Raw genomic sequence first — 22322 nt, forward strand, 5'->3', positions numbered from 1 at the left:
GCATGCCAGATGAGCAACATTATTCATAGACAACTGAAATTGGTGCGATATCGAGACACCCCTGCTACAAAATGGAAACGCCAAGATTTTGGAATCCTTCATGCGTGACGATGGATGTCAAGAATTCATGCAAACCACACCTCATTATCGCACGCCCCAGTAGTCCCGTACATCATATTGCGTCTCCGGAGAAAACGAGATCTTTAGAAGCTGGACCTCAAGTGGTGAACTGTACCAGTCCTGTGGTCTGATTATGGGCTGGTCCGCAGGACCCTCTGTGGCTTTGTGGCTGGGCGTGGCAGTTGGCTTTCTCTTCCTCTGCACTGTAAGTAAATGCATCTCGCTGAAATACTAATTAATCGCTGCAACACTGGGTCTTGACCTATGAACGCATTCTGGCAATCACGGAATATCTTAAGTTATATCCAATTTGGGAAACGGGTCACGAGTAAACCACATGTATTATCAATTTTGTATCCAGGTGTTGTACCAAAGTTACATGCAGAATCTTGCACAGTCGACTCTCGTTATAAAGAACACTGTTCTAACAAAATACTGTTTAAAAGAACCGATTTTGAGAAGCCTTGTTTCTTAAATTCTTATGTTTTTCTTTTCCTCTTATAACAAAGTCCTGGTTACAACAAAGTAAAATTACAAACAACAATGCTGCAGGACCACTGCGTACTTTTCACAACAATTTTGCAAAACCGTAATGTGCATAGAACACGTGCCACTTAAACTTTCAGTGCCAATAGAAAGGATGTACAGTACGTGCACGATGTTCAAAAGCCACGTCGGTTCCGAACAATAATGGACACTCGAACAAAATTTCATATTCTATGAAAATGAGAAATGCATTTCCTCTGTCAAACTAGACCAGCAGGAGTGCAACCATGTGATCGGAATTTAACAAGTCGGATAAGAATTTTGTCTTCCTCTTGCAATAATCAAAAAGGTCGTATTCCTTTCTTCAAAGAAGTAGGCCTGCATTATTTTGGAAGTGACGGTCGTTGCAGCTTTCTCCCCTATTCAAACTTGTCTTTTTCATTCAGCTTGGAGTAAAAGGCCAGACTCATCAATGGAAGAATAGATATTCATCATGCAGTGCACAGTGTGGCGGAGGTAAGTTGCTGTTTTCCGCAATGGAGTCGAGCCTTTCAGTGGCAACCCTTATAACTCACTGAGTACTGCAAAATGGTTCCCGGCGCTGTGTGGGCGGTGTTCCTTCCTGTAATGACTTGCGATTTCTAATAGGCCTCACCTTAATGCATGGAAACAAGTCCACGGATAAACCTAAAAAAAAAAAAAAAGAAAAAATTACCAGGTAAATAGGCCTATATGTTCTGGTCTGCTTTAATGTGACTGCATCCTGTTGACAGGTGTCCAGTTTCTGGAGAAGAAATGCTTCACAACAGATCAGATTCCCAAACCGGCGCTTCCTTCCTTCTGTAGTGGCATCCCCATCCGTGAGAAAGACGTCATCTCCTGCAACACCTTTCCCTGTGGCAGTGAGTAGAATTGATGAACGTGAAAAGTTTGCAAGAGTGCTTTCAATGTGGAACCAACAACATTGTTTTATTATTACAGTAACTTTCGACCCAGTTGTTGCGCAAGTCTGCGCGTGTCAGGCTAGGCTAGCTGCAGCTAGCTGCGGGCCTGAGTTGTGGTTGAGCGCTGATCGTCTCTTGGGGGCAGACTGCAAAAATGTGGAACACGGGTACCGGGAAGATTTGATCACGGAAGAACCATGAGTGTATGGAATTTAATGGTAAATGGTCCTGTTTATTCATGAAAGCAGGCTGATGAGTTTTATGTCTTAATAACGGGGATTGTAAATTTGGGGACCCTGTTTCTATAATAGAAATCAGAAGAAAGAGCTACATTAAGCTTTTGAATTGACCTGGTACATGATGTACTATGTAGTGTGAAATGTGATCATGCGAGGGATAATGTTGTCAAAAAGGATAGGATTTTGAGTTTTCAGGGAAATTCTAAGGGGAGACTGTGAGTGTATAATGCGCCATATGGTGGATACAAATTTTCATGGTTAGTTTATCAGTAAGAAAGGCACATTTTCTCACAATTTACAGTTTGAAATTTCCAAAAATATAGGGTCAGTGCAATAATTTGAAGTGAGTGTTGCCTTTTTTTTGGGGGGGGGGATTTACCAGTTTTACAAGATCATAATGTCAAAAACTGGGGTCCCGAAATATACAATCCCCTTAATTACATGCAATGGAGCCATGGGTTCTGTTGAAACTAGCCACAGTGCTGAGCAAAATAGGGCCTAGGGGCACCATTGCTACTTGTATGATGTAGTCATTAGCACTAGCAGCTGACTAACGTTACTTAGGCATGCAGGCTGTAACGTGTCATGATTATCGTGACTATGGTTAAGTGACTTGACTGACAATTGACATGACCGATAATTAAATGGAAAAGTTATAGGCCCGATATTAGGCCTACATACTGCATGCCATCGCCTATCATCTTTAAATTAATTGAAGTTATTTAAGTGCCCTGTGTAACGTGTTCAGTCAGTCTGCTGTCCAAAATTTCTGCAAAACAGTGAATAGGGTGATGTCACATTGTCATGATTGATGAGTCTAGACTAGTTGCAGTGAACATACCGAACATGCTCAAGACATATGAGTTGGAAAAGTCACAGCTGAACTCTGCACAAACTGAAAAGGAGCCAAGAAACAAAATCTGTAGATCTCGATCAATGTTGGAGCCTTCTTCAGATTTTGGACCTACAGACTAGGCCATCATGTACCGTGTGAGCCTTGTTTTATTGTCTAGCATGCAAACGGACCTACAACAGCCAGAGCGGCACGATCACTTCGCCCCACTACCCGGACAAGTATTCCATCCCTCGGTACTGCCAGTTGTTTATCTCCCTGCCGGCTGGCAACCGGGTCCTGCTGGGCTTCTCCGAGTTTGTCTTGGAGGGACTGAACCTTGCTGCCTTTGCTGAGTTGACAGAGAGTAGCGTGTGTCTGTGTGGTACACTTGTTCAGGTACTATGATCAATCTTTCCAATTTTAATAAAATACGGTTGCTTTACAGTGCCATGGCCGATAGACTGTCATTGAGAGGCCATTTTTCAAGTTTACAGTTGACAAAAAATGGCAAATTTGCATTTTAGCAAATGGCAAATGGTCAGGGCAGTCGGTGCCTCAAAAAAACCCCCACCATTTAATAATTACATTGATACTTGGACCACTGCCGAATCTTCAACCCTGACAAAAAACAGCAGAACAATTCAAGTTCCCCGCTCACAGCACAGCCGGCACAAACATTTGTCATGTCGTGTTTATCATAATGCACTGCAAAAAAAAGCCTCTCTGTGACGAGCACTGTGTGGCGCATGGCATTGTGAATTGCCTGTATTAGGCCTGCTTGTGCTACCATACCAATAACAACTTACAAATTTAGGCACTAGGCCCAGCCTTTGCGACCCCAATCACATCTTCCAATGTGAGCCAAATAGGCTAAACTAGCATTCATTCCTTTGTGATCGTTGGGGCCAGGTGGGGAGCACACTCAATTGGCTGTGCATACAATCAGCTTAATCACACCCTTTGTCTAGGGAACAGACACAAATGCCCCGGACTCATAACTGGTTAACTTAAGTTTTACCCGGACAAGCATTAGCGTCAAATTTGAAGAACGGGTCATTAATTCTCTTTCAGGGGAATTGTTTATTTTTGTGGGTATCTGGATTAATGACTCACCTGTTTCTCTTAAGTTTTCTTAGCTGACCTAAATTACTTTTTGTTTCCATAGATTTAACCCCATTTTTTTACATCAAAGAGTTTACTAGAGCAAACAATAACAGTTTTTTGGGGGTATGTGAATTTCTAATACCGTAGATTACTGACAAGGAGAAAGATGGCAGATCTAGCACATACTGTGGCACCAAACAGCCCTTCAGTTGGCTGTCGGACTCCAACTCAGTGCTCTTGGAATTTGTCACTGAGTCTTCCCACCTCTTCAACCGGTTCAAGGCTCATTACGAAGGGATCCCTGCAAAGTCATGTAAGTCGTCTAGGGGGGGATGAAGGAGACTACCCCGACTCTTCGCTTTGTCTTTGTCAGGGTTTCAGTAGGACAGATCACATTCCATGTGGTGCTTCTCGTTGCCTTGGTCAAGGAGCCCCTTTTGGTGTTGCACAGAATGTCACAGTGTCTGCTATGAGGCCAGAGTCTGGAAAGTAGTCAACTGTCGTCAATATTACAAAATTACTTGAACTGGCCAAACCTCTTCATAAAACCAAGACAAAACCCAAAGAAATCAGGAGGCCTGGGGCTTCAGAATTGGCTCTTTGTATGACAATTTTGTTGTTGACAAGAGTGCTTTGGCATTTCTATTTCAAGTTCTAAATGCATTAGATAGTTAAAGGTGATTATCCAGCATGGCACAAATGTAGACAGACACAGAGTCATGATTTAGATCAAGGCCCAATGAAGCCTGTGACCTTCAGCATGCAGACCATTCTGTAATATTTTGCAAAAGGTTAAGCCCACCTGAAATTTTGTTGGTATTTCTGACACTGGGCCTGCATTACATTATCTCATTGAAGTATTCCATAACTTGTTTTAACAGTGGTGCATAAGAGTAGTGCTATGAGCCTGTTTGAATGAATTTTTTTGCAAAGCCAGATCTTGTGTGACATCTTGTCTGTAATACAGCATGGCTAAAAACAAACAGTCAAAGTCATCAGAAACGGAGGAGGGCACACTAAATATTAGACTCTTATAACATTCAAATCATGGAAATGTAGTCAATTACATGTAGCTCTTCAACTAAGATACTCAGATTGGAAAATAAACATACATGTAGAGTAAGTTGCCAAGATTGATTGGTTGAACTTTACTTTTTCTTCAGGTTGATGCATTTTGTATGGGTGGTTCTAAACTTATGTAATGTGCCCTTTTGGAATACAAATACATGTGATAAGATCTTATTTTAGTTGCATTGGCTGTTTTCTTACTCTTTGTCTTTGTTCTGGGGAAAGGAGTTTTTAAGAGTTCACCATGTAACCGCGTTCTTTTACCATCCCAGCTTGCTATGATCGCAGAGACCTTGCAGCAGTTGGCAAGGGCTATGTCCGATCGCCGGGCCACCCTAACAAGTATGGCAGCGGCCTGGACTGCGAGTACATACTGCATGCCGATCCCAGCAATGGCATCGTCTTGACCCTTCTGGAGTTTCAGTTGGAGCCCAGCCCAGACTGCGATTTGGACTACTTGTCGGTAAATTCTGGATTCGTTATTGACCCAGATCCTACATTTTTAAAATCTGATCCCACAAAATGGGTCTTAAGGGCCATTTTGTTCAGTAGTGTTTGCATTAGGAAGAGCAAAATCAGCTGTCTGAATCGATGCGTTGCTCAGTTCTGCATCTTGAAAAAAATTGACCTAATGTTGGTTAACAATATACATGTATAGGGTTCCTATTGATTCACGAAGGGTATGATTTGTTTGGATGTCTTGTTCAACTCGAAAGTGGCTCTAGTGACTTCTGTTGCATTTCATTAGGCCCCATTACATTATTGCTTTTCTTCAACCAGGCCTTGCATCTAATTTATTTTACATATTATAAAAACAAGCAGTGCTTGATACTCAGTCTACAGTGAGAAGAGAAATGCATGAAGAATGAAATTAAATTTACCAGGCAGAGGAGACAGAACTACTACACACTGAAGCCGCAACTGAATTACGTGGCTGCCTCTACTAGTAATACACATGCATCTGGGCAAAATACTGGAAGCTGCCTGTTGAAGCCTAGCCTCTTGGCATGGCTGCAGCCACAGTTTCAAAAAGGTTACGTGTAACAAAAAAAGGATCATGACACAGACCAGAAACACAAATGGCACTCCTGTAAATTACAGTAAGCACATTTTGTGATTATGCGGAGCATACCAGGCTTTGTATCATTGTTGGAGCCAAGTAATTTTGACTGAAGTTTACTGCCAAACATAGTGGCTTTTTTGGTCTTCCAAAAATGGAAAATATGGAGAGTGCACAGTAAATGTTTGAATAACTCTTCACAAAGTGAAAACAAAACAGACCACTGTTTTTTAAAAAATGTGAAGGATCACAGATAAAAGCATCACAGATAAAAGGAGTCTTGTCATACATTGTTGCCCCGAGCTGGATTTATTTTTGTAAGCTGGTTACGTGGCAAGAGTTCTTTATTCCCTCTGATCAGATTGAGGATATGTACAGTCGTCGCAAGCAGGTGTTTTGTGGCTCACTTGGTGATGCCTCGTGGACCTCCGATTCCAATGAGGTCCGTCTCACCTTTCATTCCAATGCAAATGATGCCTACAAGGGATTTGTCATACTCTACGAGACAGAGAATCGAGCTCCGAGTAAGTGCTAGATACATGTATATTTTGCTGGAAATGGGCCGTCCATGTCTGCCTAGTGAATGTAGTGTATTTAGAAGTTGGTAGAAAGTGAGTTAAGCTTGGGCAAGTCTCCAAGACGGTGGTAGTGGCTGCAGCCACCACCCATAAATGCCTGTTGATCCTGGCCTCAAGTTGACCCCATTGGATGGAATACAGGTTAGTACAAGATGTGTACAGACTGGCCCACTGGGCAATAAATAGGGAATGTGGGTGTACCTACATCCAGTAATTCAGGATATCCTGGCTGAGTAATTTGCCGAGAATTTCTTTCTTGGTGCTGTAGCCTAGAATGTTCATAATACATGTAAATACACAAGTCCAATAAAAGCAGAACTGCAAAATTGGGCCTTGTTGCTCAGCCAGAAAAAAGTCACCTGCCTTGGAATTGCATGGCATTTTTCGTGGAGCATCTTTTTTCACCTGCAGGAGGAAGCCAGTTCTTCATGGATCCCGAGGGAACAATCACCTCGCCCGGTTACCCGCTGATGTACCCGCCCAACACTCAGGCCCACTACCTCATCTACGCCCAGCCCGACCGGATCGTGGTGGTCAAGTTTGACGAGTTCCAGCTGGAGCGAGAAGACCAGCAGGGTCAGCCCATTCCCGTACCTCGCCAGCGCCGGTCCACGTTAGACGTACTGCAGTTTGAGGACGGGCTGCCGTGTGTCAACGCCGATCATGTTGAAGTGAGTCTACAACACAAATGTGTACCCCCTTTATACACCTAGAGTAGACTCTCGAACAAGAGGGGTTTGCATAATGCAGGTTAAGTGAAACTTGTATGGACTCAGCTAGGTCCACACAAGGTTACCCTCTTTCTGAAAAACAGGTTTAGAGGCAATTTGAGGTCAAGGTTATCTGTAACGAAAGGAAGAGAAACAGTCCAGGAAATCAACAAAAGAGCCAGCTTAAGAAAAATGAGTGTTTTTCTCACTAGAAAACAAACTCAAAGTCTGCCTTAGGTATGTAAATGAAACTTGTTTGTCTTTATGTTAAGCTTTCTTGTCAACCTGGGGGAGGCTTTTTCTTTCAACTGAAGCACCCTTCATGCATTTCCGATTTTACCCATTCATTAGCATCTGATGATAGTGTAATAATATGGTTGATTCACAATAGCGCGCCTCCGAGTTTGTAACGTGTTGGCCTATCACAATGCACAAGATCTTTCTACCCTTTCGAAATGCACATTGGGCCGATGGATTGTGCGCATTGTGATTGGCCATGTGTTACAAACTCTTGGGGGCGCCCTGTCGTGAAACGCCCGTATTGATGGCATAGTTTGCAACCAGCCAGTGAGTTGTTTTGGGTGTTGGATTGAAGTGTCCAAAATCACTAGCCTTTTTCCTTAAAATCTAAAACACTGACCTCATTTGTTGTGCATTGGCGATGTTCCCGAGCTAAATGCTCAATTTGTGTCGGTGGACAATGCGCCGGGGACAGCACTTGACTGCTCTGTAAAGTGCTAGTTGATGAGCATTATCACCAAAAGAGCAAAGCCATTTTGTAATAGCGTCCATGGCACCTGCCCATCCGGATTGCAGATTCTTGACAAGCTGGAAGGCACCTCCAGCTACTACTGTGGCAAGCTCCCACCTTTCACGTGGTTCTCACAGACCAACGAAGTCATCCTCCGATTTGTCAGCGATGCAGATGAGAACTACAAGGGGTTCCACGCCACCTACCGAACCATCGAAAAGCGGCCAGCCTCAGGTATCGGGGAATGCACCTCACTGACAGATATTGACTTTTCCCCTCATATTTGTCCGGAAAGTTGATTAGATTTGAGCAGATCAATTGATCTGGTGAGCCCAATAGCTAATTGGTTGAGCCAACAGTTGTTGCATACCAAAAGTTGTGTGTTTGAGAGTATTTTATTCAACTCTATCAGAAGTCCCTGCGAGTCCCTTTAAGTCTTGAGCCAATTCACAAGCATTCTGTTATCATTGTACACCTTGTTACCTATGACCAAAGATCGTATAGTGCTGCAAAGCAGTGCAAGATGGCCAACTTCACGGTGAATACATGTAAAACGTTGTAATTGCATGGGCGTCATTTGAGAAAGCAATACACCTGCGCAATGCACATTAATACAAAGTTTCAGGCGCTGCGGCAAGCAGGTGCACCTAGTGAGCTAAACTGCGCAGGCGTATCACTTGCTCAAATGGCGCCCATTGTAATTTAACCCTTTGGGCAGATTTATCCATCTTGCGCCTTTGGCGCTATACGATCTTTGCTTATGACTGGACTTGTGCAGGGACTTGTGACTGGACTTGTGAAGGGACTTGTGAAACGACTTGTAAAACGACTTTTGAAGTGACTTGTGAAGCGACTTGTTAAGACTTGTTAAGAGACTCAAGCCAGCTTGTGAATGATTTTTTATGCTTTCAGCATGTACAGGTAGCGCGCAGTACTCACTGAAACATCCTGTCAGTGAGGGAAAAAAATCCCAGTGATTAATTTCAAATCAAACACAAAGTCTGGCAATCATCAGTTAAAGGATGCTACTTTTTTGGAAAAAATGTTGCATCCTGACTCCACTTTTCTCATCATATACATGTATCATCTCAATAAAAGTCAGTCATTACAGAAATGCTGGAAAGACACGAATTCTGGACTGAGAAACATTTACCGATGTTGCTGGGAAATACTTAAAAAATTCTCTTTACTCCCCATAGACTCTGTACACAACTACTGAAGTGGAGACAGGATGCAACATTTTTTCCGATTTTTCTTGGAGCTAACATGTCTTGTTGTGAAAAGTGATTTTGTGATTGTTCAAAAGATATTCTTATAGTCAATAATTTTTCCAACCATTCCAATTACCTAGTAGTAATATAGTACAAAAATAATTGTGCCTACATATACAAACAGTAGTTTCGGAGACAACTGCAGTTTTAATACCAGATTAACTGTGATCTCGGGGTAACATTGGGTTTGGTGTTGAAATAATTGTCCCTCAGATAACGCCTCCAATATCCTTCTTTAAAAATAAATAATAGAATGGGAATTGGTATTCCGCGCTGCCTCGGACAAAGAGACCGGTGTAGTTCGCAAGTGGCTGGACACCAGTCGAGGCTACTCAGAATGGGACATAAAGGCCAAATCCATCTTCAAGAAAGACTCCCCACGAACCTTCAAGAGCAGAAAGGTGAATGACTGGGAGAACCTTGCTGTTAGGAAGGTAGGTTTTGTATGAATATATTTCCTAATCCCCTGTCTTTTCACGATGCGTACCATTAAAAGTAATTTTTTGGTGCTGCAAATGTTTCTGTATGAAGCTTCCAAATACATGTTTGTTAGCACTGTGGTAGGATAATGCAAGACTGGATCCAACGAAATGAGTCTCAAGGCCATGTGTTCTTAATTCAGTTTTTCTGCTTTAGAATAAATAAACTGAGCTTTTTAATCCAATCCCTCAGTTTGCCATCTTGACAATGAAAATGAGGTTCCACTGGAGAAAAATGTTGAGGTTCCCCATTGATTTCCACTGTGCAAGAATCTTTTAAAGGCCAATGAACTCAAAAAGGGGCTCTGGCAACATGTGCCTCATTTTGTAAGGTTGGGTCACATATGTACGGGGTCCTAACAAACGACGTCAGCGTACCACGCGACCACATGTTTTCCTCAAGATTGGCTACCACAGCAGTGGGCAAGCATTTGCTTAGCAACCCTACCTTTTAGGTGGTATACTGGGTTATGAATGGTGTCTGTTGGTTGATCCCAAGAGGATTTCGGTGATGCAAGACCAGTGGCTCTCTATTGTTTGCTTCCCGGCCAGGTCAAAATAGAGCTGTACAAGGCCGGTTCGGCTGTCTCCTCCTTCCACTTTGTAAACCACGACAAGGTGGACGACATCATCAGCTGGTTCGCTTGCGATCATCTCATCTACGCATCCTATGACGACCTCTTGCACATTGACTGCAGCAACTTAAAGTTCAGTACCACCGACAACTTTGCAATCACGTAAGTTACCTTTGAGCCAGGACAGTCAGTCGATAAGGGGGATAGTCACTTTTATTTCCGCAGTTTAAGTTGTGAAGACCACTGGCCTAGGCAAAGTAGCTGGGGGCATCTTTTGGCCACATCACGAGGAATTTCTCGTCTTTGAATTTAACAGTCTAACACAAAACATCTTTACAAAATCTCAACAACAATTTGAGTTTGATTTTTCACATTTGAGTACTGACAAACTCGCAGTGTGCTTTGCACCATATTTATCCCTGGGCAATGAGCTCAGAATCATTCCTACAAACTACCTCAACTTGATTGGGAGCACACGACCATTTTGACGATTTTGGGTGCTGCCAGGTGTAATAATCACCCATAATAACCCTCCCTGTCCTCACGGGTACCCACTTACTCCTGGGTGGAGAGATGCAAATTAGGGTAGTCTGTCAAGATCACAACGTAAGCCTGATCACAGGATTCGAACCCTGACCTTGCGATCAGGAGTTAATACAAATCCTAACCACTGGGCTACATGTCCCCGGATTGGATGGATAAGATTGGGTAAGAACTGTAATGGTCCACCCAAACTCGGAATTATGTTTTCATGCAGGCACAGCCAAGATTACATCATACATGTGCTGTATGTAAGCTATTAAGTCAGAGAAGTCTTGTGTCTCACAATAAGAAGTTCATCTTGAAAGAACTCATGCTTTAAATCATTTTGTGGAATACATCCAAACTGTTTAGTCACAACTTGTTGAACAGTGCAATTTGCACCTGTTAATTTCTGTATTTCCTTTTTCATGTTTTGTGAACAGTGATAACTTGGGCTCCTCCGGCTTCACCTGCAACAACGACACGGCCAGACTGTGGTTGGATGTCCAAGACAGGATCCCTAGCCCCCTCAGTCCAGCCGTCTGTCCGTACGAGCGTTCCGCTCGGGACGTGGCCCAGTTCTTCTACAGCATTGCGTCCGAGGCCGGCCTGACAGCCACAGGTTAAAAAACTAGCCCCTGGTCCATCCAACAACTTCATCTGCTTTGACCCCCAGAATGGCTACTCCTGTTTCATTTGAGGGATAAAATCCTGAGTATAGGCAATCCTACCCTCCCAAGAGTCGGTGGCATATCCAGGTCTTTGATCGGAGGAGGGCAGCATCAAACTTGGTTCAAAATTCTGTCCAAACTTTTTCATCTGTAAAATGTTGACCTTTTCAATTCCTAAGAAAAAGATATATTATGTGCAACATTTTGTTGGGGCAGGGGAGGGGGTGGTGGTTGGCAACTTCAGACTCCCGGGATACGTCACCACAGAGAGTGTGTTCCAAAACTTTGAAAAATGGGTAATCTTCAAATTAAAACAAGCCTATTTTTATAGCTTTCAGATCTGTTTTGGCCTTTGATAAAGGTATATTTTAGACAGGCGTTAGGTGGTTGTGATATCCATAACCCTTTTCTCAATGGGCCTGTATGATTCTTGCAGATCTGGATCTCAATCAGTGATCCTAATGCTGGTTCCCACCATCCATTAGGTGGGTTTTGGTATCCGTGAACCGACAGCAGGTCACTGATCTTGATTCGGATCCATGTGAAACAAACATGGCCCATACAGTGAAATACCATTCACACCATTGTTCACACCATTGTTGTATTGAAACCAGAGTTCTGAAATAAAGTTTCCTTCCACTTTTTCAGTGATTTGGAAGGTAACATTTTATCTACATGTATTTTGGTTTCCAAATGTAAACAGAGATTGAGATTTAAAAAAAAAAACAGTTCGGTCCTTTCCTGCGCTGATATTGTGCATTCTAATTTACTTACGGACCAGGTGCTCGGGCGTTTTAAGGGAGGAAATGAATTTCTGTTTCTCAGGGTAATACTGCAATATGAACAGCCCCTTTTGTGTTTCAATTTGATATTTGAATTACTTGAGTTTGCTAATGTGCCGTTTAGGGATTTTCTTGTGTATGATTTTTGTCTCACGATTTGGTTTTCAGGAACCAACATTGCTACTGCTGATGTCATGACAATATGGATTCAAAGGGGTAAGCTGTAAGTGCTGTTTTTGTACAAAGTCCCAGTGTGCTTGTAGAAATGTTGAGGGCATAGGGTGGGTTTGTCTCCGGTGGACAGTCATTGGAGTCATTTGTTGGCATGTGGATACTCTTGGCTTATCTGCCCTATTTGTTCCCGATTGATTTGTTGGTAAGAACCTAAATTGTGCCCTTGAATTTGTTGGTTTTCCATTCGGGGGAATCAGTCCTCGGCGTTTCTTTTCTTATCGGACTTGTACAATTAATTGCTGTGCAAAGCTTGTAAAATGGTTTTTGTTGTGTTTGTTGTCACTAATATTGCCATGTCTTTCCCCCTCCCCCCACGTGGCCTCAGACTGCGACCAGACTTTCACTGACATCCCTTCTGGCACCGTGGAGAAGTTTGAGTCCGAGGGTTTCAGTTTAGGTCGGGATTACCCCAATAACGAATACTGCAATTATTACTTTCTGAACGGCCCTTACGACCGCTTTCTGCTTCACTTCACCGAATTCTCCTTGGAGCATGAAGACAATGTGTGTACAAAGGACTACGTGGAGGTCGGTAACACATTTTCAGCTTGTTTCTCCATTGAATTCTCACCGTTCTGTCTGAAATACACGTATGCCAGACCGTGGGGTCTTGCATTGTGGGCCACCACCAAATTCGGACAGAAACCTTCCAGCTTTCCCATAACAGTGCACAAATGACTGTTGAAGATGGAAGCCCAACTGTGACGTCACAGAAAATTGCAGTGGCATTGGCCAGTTGAAATATGCTCGAACAACTGTATTCTATGATGACAACAAAACAGGGCATCTCACGGAAAACCTTGGGTGCTGTCCCAGTGCACAGATATTTTTTCAGTGTACCAAGATTGCTAGTTAAGATTCTAAACCACAAGTTCCTTGTTCTCAGCACCGTCGTTCAGTGGCCTCTGGATCAAGACCTCGATCCAGGCTTGATAGTCATTAAATATAAAGATTAGTAGAACTTGTTGATCACTTTTGGTGCAGCTCCAGTTATTTCAAGAGCGTGTATCTCACATTCTTGCCTTCAGCTTCTTAGGTTAACATGGCTTTGATTGTTTCACGTGGGTTAAATTGTTATTTGCTTTCGGGGGCATACACTGAGTATACGGTGTCAAAATACACGTCAGGCAGGGCAAAAATCCAAAATAAATTTATATCTTCCAAGTGCAAATCCATCCTTGAAACCTTACACCTTTTGATGGGTTCTAAGCATGCAAATGTTAGGGTATAAAAAGCTTAATTGTACTGTTAAAAACCGGAGTTATGCTCAGAACAGCTAGTACATATGCATGAGAGTGTCAAGTCCGTGAAAAGGTCCTCTTTTTGTCCAATTTGTAACACCATGTTTCATTGAATACATAACCATTACATGGACTACTAATGCAAAAATTCTTGTGAATATTCTTCAAAGGTCAAAGAGTAGAATGGAAAATACCAAATCCGTAAATGGCTTTGGGGGTAAAAACTTCCAAAAACATGCATGGCACATAGCATGTGCAAAATCATGGACTTGCCCATGACTAATAAGGTTGCAGCGTGCATTTTAATAATAGCTGTGTCAACATTCCAGATTGAAGACCTGACCACAGGGCACACAGAACGCTTTTGTGGTAATCAGCGGCACCCGCTGTTCACTTCAGCCGGCAACACGGCCGTTGTGAGGTTCCGGACAAACAGCCACTCCACGTTCCCTGGCTGGGCTGCCGAAGCAAGCATCGAAGGAAGAAACAACGAAGGTTGGTCCCCTTCTATCTAAAATCTCCACATGTTCAGCATGGGTGGCCACGTGAACTTTTCAGTGACAAGCTCTTTTAATTGTGCATACCCTACGTTGTACTGTATGTGCAAACAAGAAAGCATCTCATCTTACTCATGCATAGTGTGTAATTCCTGTTTTAATCGCATGTGATCTTGGTGCTATCTGTAATACTGTAAAATTCTTTTATGCCTATTGAGTTTTCCTTTATCTGCTCTTTTTAACAATGAATTAAGAGGCAGGAGACCAGAATCCTGAGAAACTCAAACAAGTTTTCTTAGACCTTTTGTGGGTGTTCTGATTTACTTTGGAAAAAAATGCAATGTATCAAAAACTGCGGCTTGAGTTGTAAGACAAACTTGTGTCTTGAATCCATTTCCCAAACATGTTTGTGAGATCCTGGAAAGATGTCAAAGATGTCAACATTTTGCTGGCAACATATCACCATGTTTACATCCCAGCCTTAGAAACCGTTTCTCTAGATCTTGTATAAAGACAAAAATGCTTGACTCCTCTGCCCTCAAAGTAAACTCAATATTTGAGATATTTTGTTGCCGGTCCTTCTAAAGGTTAACACATCTTGAAGTTGATGCTGTCAATCTGTTGAACTCAATTCCTGACTGTGTTAAGCTAGCATAAATACAAGAACATTTGTCAACTAGAGTTTCTGGTTTGTGTCAATGCGCACCATTGTTTCCTTTTGTCATTGCGTGGACGTACATTGGTATTTATGCTTCATGTATGCATTGTTATAAGAGAAAAATTAGGCACATTTCTAATTATGATATGTGTTTATTTGGATGTGACATATATTCATAGTATATGAACCCCCCCCTTCAGCAGAAGACAAATTGTGAACTTTGTTCACCTGGTGTGAATTTTTCCCTACAGACTGTTCGTCGATCGTGACGGCCTCCTCGGGGAACCTGACCAATGCAGACTACCCATCTCCCCTGACCCACTTCCGACTGCAGGGCTGTGAGACATTGCTGCACGGCCATGTGGCAGACCGTGTGACAGCATCCTTCAACAGTGTCATCGTTGACCTGGAGGACTGCCCGGAATTGACGGTGAGTCGCTGCTGTTTGTTGCACTAGATCCTGATTTGTGAGTAGGAAAAACGGCACATGTAAATATTATCTAAGGGCTCATTTACACAGAGAATGAAGGATATTCTGTGTGATACAGAAATTGAACACACAATGAATTCCTATGGTATTTATGCTGAGTGTAGAGAAACTGCATCACTAGACAATGAACAACTGTATTTAGAAACATGAGCGATTTTGTCGCAAGGATGGAAATTTCTGGCCAATCTGTGGCCTCATTACTTATGTCACAGATGAACTTTCCTGAGTGAATGCTTTCACAATGCTTTATAATGCCCTTTATTTTTCCTTTGGGTTGCTGTATTTGCTGTGTTCGCCATATATGCAAATGTAAAATTTTGCATGGCATTCCTTTTTCCAATATCCAGAATCCTATTGAAGTATTCAGGAATGTTTAGGTTAATCATATTGCCACTATTAAAAGTGGCATGCTTATCAAAAGTGACCTTTTTGAATTCCGAGTTTTTTGTTACATGTAAATTACTGATGCTACTGATGCACACGTACATGTAAGTGAAATTTAGGTAGTAGCATTCTGTCCTGTTCAAGATTGCATTAAACATTTATATGAAGAGAGACATGACTGTCCCATAAATGTTCCCAAAGCCTTGTTTCATTGAAACACAGACTGAACTGCAATCCGGGCTACTTTTTTGTGTCCACAGATTATCGATCATGTGTCGGCAACACCTATTATTGAAGTGTCTGGGAAGGTGCTCCCATTCTCCTGGACATCCATTTCCAACGAGCTCATACTGTGGTACTGCGCAAGCCTGCCGTATCGTTCGTATCTCTTCTACGAGGGCAACTTCAAAGCTACCATGAGCCCATCCCCGGCAAGTACGTAAAAAAAAGGTGCCATTCCACCGTAAACAAATATCAGGGTTTTAGTATGTTTTTGGGATGTATGGGGGTCTGCTGGGCACCTGAAGGCCATTTGAGACATCCGATGTTTCTTTGGTGTACACGAGTAAAGCTTTGGTAACATGGATACCACATTTTAATTGGGGGCAAATTCAAACACCCAATTGCCAAATGTTTGCCAGAAACTTGGAACAGGATCCACACACTGGAATCAGTGTGTGGATCCTCCTACCACTGTTACATCAGATCAGTATCTGATGTAACAGTGGTAGTTTCACACAGTGACAAGCCCCCCCCCGACTTAACAAAAAATAAACATTTGTGTATCTGACGCCACTTTGTTTGTGCAAAATTCTTAAAGCCTTTTTAAAACAATCTAAACCAATAGGAGCCTCAGTATGCTCCACCCACATAACGTCCATTGGCATCAGGGTGTCAACTTGGTGATACACTGAGACTTAGGGTTCAGTCGGCTCTTTTCTGATGCAGATTAAAACAAAATGACCAAACTAATGGACTAAATACTGATTCTGTTGGATCCAGTCTCAAATAAATGTTTCTGTGGGTGGTTGTACCTGTCCAATGTCGGAGTTTCACTCAGGTTTCTTCACTATGATTAACAGACATTTCTTTCCATGTTCAGCATGCGTGCAGTACTTGGATGCGGAATTCCCTGGCACCTTCGATTGGCCGTCGACATCCCTGGTGACAGGCCAGCGGAACTGCTACATTGTCATACGCACCCAACCAGTGCTCAACCAGCGGATCATCCTAACCATCAGGAATCTCGTCCTGAAGGACAAAGACTGCCACAGCTACATGAAGGTACTTGAAATCTTGAATCCCTTGCAGTGAGACAGTTTGGCGTTCCAACAACGCTTGTCCAGTACGGGGCTATTCAGGAACAGCAAGGCACGCTTGTGATAGACTGTCCCTATCGGCGTAGCCATACTCTGAATCACTCACACGCTTTGTTCCCAAAAGATGTTGGCTTTTTGAAATATCGAACTGCTCATCGCAGGGTTCCATGGTAACACTGATTAACCCTGTTACTTAAAGTTCCACAGAGGAAATCATTTGCTTACAGTACAGGTACCAGTATTTAACTGCATTTGCAGTTGCTATTTGGCTGTTCCTGACTCGAAATATCAGTCAAGTGAGTAATCAGAAACACTGAGTGGACATTTTGAGTTTGAGAGACAGAATGGCACCCAAAAAATAAACCTACGGCAAAGTTGGTTCCTGCTGCCAAAAACTAAATGTTCGTTAAAAAAATGCCGGTTGGCATACTTCTGTACCTTCAAATGGAAAAAGTTTTAGAGACTTTGCTTTTTTTGTTAACACTGCCATAACTTGATCTAACCTCAAAAGAAGGTTTGCAAGTGAAAGTAGAGTGTCTTTTTATAATAGTAAAAGATAGCATTGTATAAAATGAAACAGTGGCCCAAGGAACATGAAGAAAGCATTTGATTTGACACCGGAAATACTGGTTTCCATTTTCAGGTCACAGATACCACCACAGAGCGCAGCGACACCACCTGCCAGACAGCACAGCAACCATTCACATGGACGTCCGACGCCAACGAGGTACATTTATTCCTGCTTCAATCAGGCCCCGCTTTTTGATAACAAGGCCTCACTGTGCAAAGTCCATGAACTTCTTAGTTTTACATCAGACCCAACTCTGCCATTCATTAGCGTGACCGCAAGGAACCTATCTTGTTCTAACAAATTCTAGCACTTTTTATTGAACTTACGAAAACAAGGCTACCCCGGACTTGAAAGCCTTATGATAGAGAGCAGTTGCTGGTCCATGGCCATCACAAGCAGGTCTGACAGAGTCAAAAGTAATTTCGGAGCAGTTTTATGAGACAAAACCTTGTAGAAAGCCAGCAATAGTTTTGTTGATTAGAAGCTGTTCCTGGAAACATCTCTCCTCACAGTCAGTAGAACTGAGAGTGACAAGTGGCTGTTTGTTTCTTTTTTTTCCCACGACAGGTGATTGTGCAATTCATCAGTGGGAACTCATTCAGTATTCACACAGTGGATGGCCACTATGCCAGTGCTCCCCGCCCAAAACTCGATGGTAAGACTATGCAGCATTGATCTTTTTGAACATCAAGTAAAGATAAACTTTTTGTCTTCCAAGGTGGTCTGTTTGGCATTCGGGTTTCCTGAGATGAAGCTGAAGGAAAAATAGAACACTCCACAAATACTCAAAGGAGGCTGTAGGATTGTTGCGTGCATTTATGCTTGGAATATTGTCAGTCGATATCCGTGAGTTTGAGTGGAATATAGAATAAATTGTTATGCCTGTGTTCCACAAACCGTGAGGACGAAGACCGAGTGGTATGTGTGACTTAGATGTACTGTGTTCTTCTGTGTTCCATGACTTGTAGTAAGATACATTTATCTTCAAGCAAACTTAATGTGTGCATCATATTCAAATGATGGCATAGCTATAAATTTGCCTTGTAGACACAATGCAGTTTATACCTTGAAATAGTGCACTACAGGGAAAGCAATGTGGATCTCAGAATGTAGTGCAGTATTTGGCCATGGATCAACCAATCGAAGAAATAGAGGTTTCAAGTTTGTGTGAAGATGGTGGGAACTATCGTTGCTCGGGTCCCATGTAAAAATGCCAACAGTGGTGTTGGTAGTGGGGTCCTTTTGCACATCTTCTTTTTGCTCTCTGTACCAGAGAGTCAGACGTTCACCGGCATGGCGGGATTGTTCACCAGCCCCAACTATCCAGAGGATTACCCCTCCAACCTGAGGATGGACTACCTCCTGCACGGCAAGGCCCACGAGATCGTCTTCGTCAACTTTGTGGAGCTCAACCTGGAGATGCCCAGCACCACCCCACTGGCGAGCCCCCGCTCCAAGCGGCATGTACTCTACAAACGCCAAGCCGTCACCATCACCCAGACGGCCTGTGAATATGACTCCATTGAGGTATTGTTTGCAATTTCAGAAAGGCCGTCTTGTGTCATTGGTAGTAATGCTTAGCATTCCAGCACCAATTGAGTATCAATGTGTTTTAATGGCGTATTATAACCATTCACCTGGCCCAGAAACACTCCTATATATTCAACTCCCTTGAAAGTATATACAGCCATGAGCCATCGTTGTAATTGTTTCAGTCACTACCAGGTTTTACCATGCCCTCTTTGCCCTCACAGGTACCCTGTATACTTGGGTAGTTTATTGACTCAAGTACGCTGGATGGTTAAACAGTTCACCAACATTGTCTTGCATTGTATTTTCTCTTTGGTGATGCTGTAAAACACTACGGTGCTAAGGCGGATCAGCCCGCATAGCAGATGAACTATAGGGCAGTTTGGGTCGGTACAGGGACCATCATTGGGATGCCTACGCCGGCATAAACAGATATTGGTGGATACGGTAAAGTCCCACCGAAAGAGAAACTTGTTTGTCCTAATTTTGCTTTGCTCACAAGTTCCTGAAAAGGCTATTTAAACTATGTGGTGTGTGAGCAATTATGTAGGAGAACAAATTCTTTATTCTTAATTTCACCTCCCCGAGAAATTGCATCATCTGCCAAGCTGTAAGTAAAATGCAACTCAAAATTTACGAGATATCCTTGTAGAGGCAAGAGTTGACTCGTGTGAATGTCAACAATACCAGAACATATTTTAAAAACCATTCAAAAGTGGTTTTTGATTCAGAGGCATTTATTTGCCAACAGCTGCAAGTTTTAATCCTTGCTCCTTGTTTTTTTTTACTAGATCAAAGATAACCTAGACACGACACGGAATGTTAGATATTGCGGCAACCAGCTGCCTTTCAGCTGGGTGTCCTCCGGCAATGAGGCTATGGTGACATTCATCACAGATGGCAGCGTGGTCAAGAAAGGCTTCAAGGCAGAGTACATATTCCAGCAGCGCCCCGATCCAACAGGTATTTTACACTTGTAGTTTAACGTGTAGTTTTAAACACTTGTAGTTTTAAACTTGTAGTTATAGCCCCTAACTGTGGAAAGACACCTTAATGGCCGAGGCTACAGTTGGGAACAGGTCCAGGGATACATCTTGATGATCTCAGGCTACGTCTAGGCACAGGGTTGGGCTTTCATGTAGGGTGGGGCTGTATTTGGGCTTTGGGGCTACATTTAGTGAAAACAGACAGTATTGGTGTATATGTGCATCTCATGTTTTATCCTGGTTGGTCCCATACTTAAAGGTATTCCAGAGCTTTCCTGGACCAGGTTTTACTGGATGCCCCAAATCACACAAGAATGTGTGATTTCACAGCAAATTCCTCGCTGATTTAACACAAAATGCTTCCTGATGATGTCAAGCTTGCTATTATGTTTGCCATAGCATTGAATATGATTGCCTTCACTAATGCCAGATATTTTCAGTTTTCAGGCAGTTGGTGAAAAAGTCTGTGTAATGGAAAGTTTGGATTATACAAAGGTGTTAGTATTACATCCAATTGCTTAATAGGTTGTGCTCATCTAGTGGAATTTGCCAGCAAACTTGTACCTCCCAATAGACCTCTATCATTGGGCAGCCATCTTGCTTTTCTACCATTCAAAACAATGTAACCAACCTCAGGCAGGAAAGAAAAGTAGTCTGTTCCCCTTTATCAATATCTGAAGATGTATTACTATTGCCAGTAGGTCCACAGGGAACAAAGCAAGCATGGCAGCATCATGATAAAGGTCTACACGAAAGTGACTTCAGTTTGTCATATTTCTTTTGGGGGGGTGTTCTCCTCCCCTTTTCCAGGCTGTGGGGGCATCTTTGAGGCTTCCTCCGGTGCCTTTGACTCGCCCGGCTACCCGGGCATCTATCCCCGCAACTCCGACTGCACCTACATCATTCTGGCACTGGCCAACCAGCGCGTCAAGTTGACCTTCACCAGTTTCAACACCGAATCTGACGACGAGTGTGAGAAAGACAATGTGGAGGTAACAATGCAGCTCCTTAGTATTTCTAAAGGGGGAGTATTTTCCACATCAGGGCTTTATCTTTGTTTTGGGCTTTATGTCCGGCATGAAACCACCTCTGTTGAACTAATTTTCAAATTAAAATTCAAAGCAAGTTTTAGAGGTTTGTGGTAGCACCATGCAAGGATACCTCTTTTTGAGTATGTTTGGTTCCGAAAAGGAGGGTACTGAACGTTTCGGAAATTATGCTCTATCTGCTATCAGGAGACTCCTGGCGATGGATAGGGCATACTATCCGAAATGTTGTGTACCCTCCGTCTTTTCAGAACCACATTTACTCAAAAAAGAGATGTCCTTCCACGGTGCTTCTTTACCTAAAATTGAAAGTAGTTCCATATTTTGGTAAATATGGGCTCAAAACTCTCAATTCCGGTGGATAAAAATAAGTTTGAGCTCGATGTAAAGACCAAACTGAGACTCGGGAAAACCCTCAAAAGTTACCATTTTTGTCTTGTGGCCTATATGTGGTTAAGAATGTTCCATCTGAAGCAGTGTTAGTGCTCACTCAGCTTAGAATGTACATGCGTTTGGAATTTATGTGGTGTCATCTCACATTGGAAACTCTTTTCACAAGAACGGGCAAGTTTCAAGCTGCCTCCTTCTTTGTAATCATGAGAAATTTTTCCACCATTCCTTATCCAGGTCACTGACAAGCTAACCCAGAAGGCAGACCGTTATTGTGGCAACCTGGCCACTCCCTTCAGCTGGACGTCAGACTCCAACCTGGTCTTTGTGGTCTTCCATAGCGACAGTCAGCGGCAGTACGGGGGCTTCACCGTGGAATACGAGACAGAAGACAGGCCAGAAAAGACAGGTAACGCTTGGTGGAAGATATGCAGCAGTGTTCCCAAAATTGTTAAGCAGCAATTTCTATGTTCCGTGAGTCTCAAGGGAATTCTTTGTAGATCTCGAGGGGTGAATGCTGTGTGTGTGCATCTACTTAATATCAACACTACAACTAGAGGGGGTTTTGACTTAAGGACCTGGGGATACCTTCACAAATGCTGGGATAAGCAGTTGCTTCAAGAATGTTATGAGTGGTAGATACAGGTGTTTGTAAACAGAGCTTGGGGACCCTTGGAGGATGCATGTCAAATCCATGATTTTGTAAGTTCAGAATAGATTTTCTAATTTCCAAGAGTGATGAATTAATGCAAGTTACCTGTCAAACAAAGAGTAATAGTTT

General features: G+C 42.8%; 1 protein-coding gene across 2 annotated transcripts in view; it reads left to right on the plus strand.

Moving 5' to 3' along the window:
• Positions 1 to 123: 123 nt before the first annotated feature.
• The window catches only part of LOC110978472 (cubilin-like), a 28384-nt gene continuing 6185 nt past the window's right edge, over positions 124 to 22322 (plus strand). The window contains exons 1-24 of one of the 2 annotated variants that reach the window (XM_022233498.2): positions 124 to 325; positions 1053 to 1122; positions 1380 to 1508; positions 2803 to 3020; positions 3876 to 4041; positions 5069 to 5259; positions 6218 to 6380; positions 6846 to 7105; positions 7961 to 8129; positions 9419 to 9600; positions 10198 to 10382; positions 11186 to 11364; positions 12364 to 12411; positions 12755 to 12957; positions 14000 to 14165; positions 15077 to 15255; positions 15960 to 16134; positions 16802 to 16983; positions 17662 to 17745; positions 18157 to 18244; positions 18863 to 19116; positions 19911 to 20082; positions 20916 to 21097; positions 21779 to 21950. In XM_022233498.2, the coding sequence (XP_022089190.2) occupies positions 254 to 325; positions 1053 to 1122; positions 1380 to 1508; positions 2803 to 3020; positions 3876 to 4041; positions 5069 to 5259; positions 6218 to 6380; positions 6846 to 7105; positions 7961 to 8129; positions 9419 to 9600; positions 10198 to 10382; positions 11186 to 11364; positions 12364 to 12411; positions 12755 to 12957; positions 14000 to 14165; positions 15077 to 15255; positions 15960 to 16134; positions 16802 to 16983; positions 17662 to 17745; positions 18157 to 18244; positions 18863 to 19116; positions 19911 to 20082; positions 20916 to 21097; positions 21779 to 21950 (3889 nt within the window). In that variant the 5' untranslated portion in view covers positions 124 to 253. Of the gene's footprint in view, positions 326 to 1052; positions 1123 to 1379; positions 1509 to 1615; positions 1769 to 2802; positions 3021 to 3875; positions 4042 to 5068; positions 5260 to 6217; positions 6381 to 6845; positions 7106 to 7960; positions 8130 to 9418; positions 9601 to 10197; positions 10383 to 11185; positions 11365 to 12363; positions 12412 to 12754; positions 12958 to 13999; positions 14166 to 15076; positions 15256 to 15959; positions 16135 to 16801; positions 16984 to 17661; positions 17746 to 18156; positions 18245 to 18862; positions 19117 to 19910; positions 20083 to 20915; positions 21098 to 21778; positions 21951 to 22322 lie in introns of those variants that run through there. The other variant, XM_087130583.1, reaches the window with a different exon arrangement.

This window comes from Acanthaster planci, linkage group LG20 (assembly GCF_054643075.1).
Source record: "Acanthaster planci isolate LZ-2023a linkage group LG20, COTS_SCS, whole genome shotgun sequence".
Taxonomy (NCBI): Eukaryota; Metazoa; Echinodermata; class Asteroidea; order Valvatida; family Acanthasteridae; genus Acanthaster; species Acanthaster planci.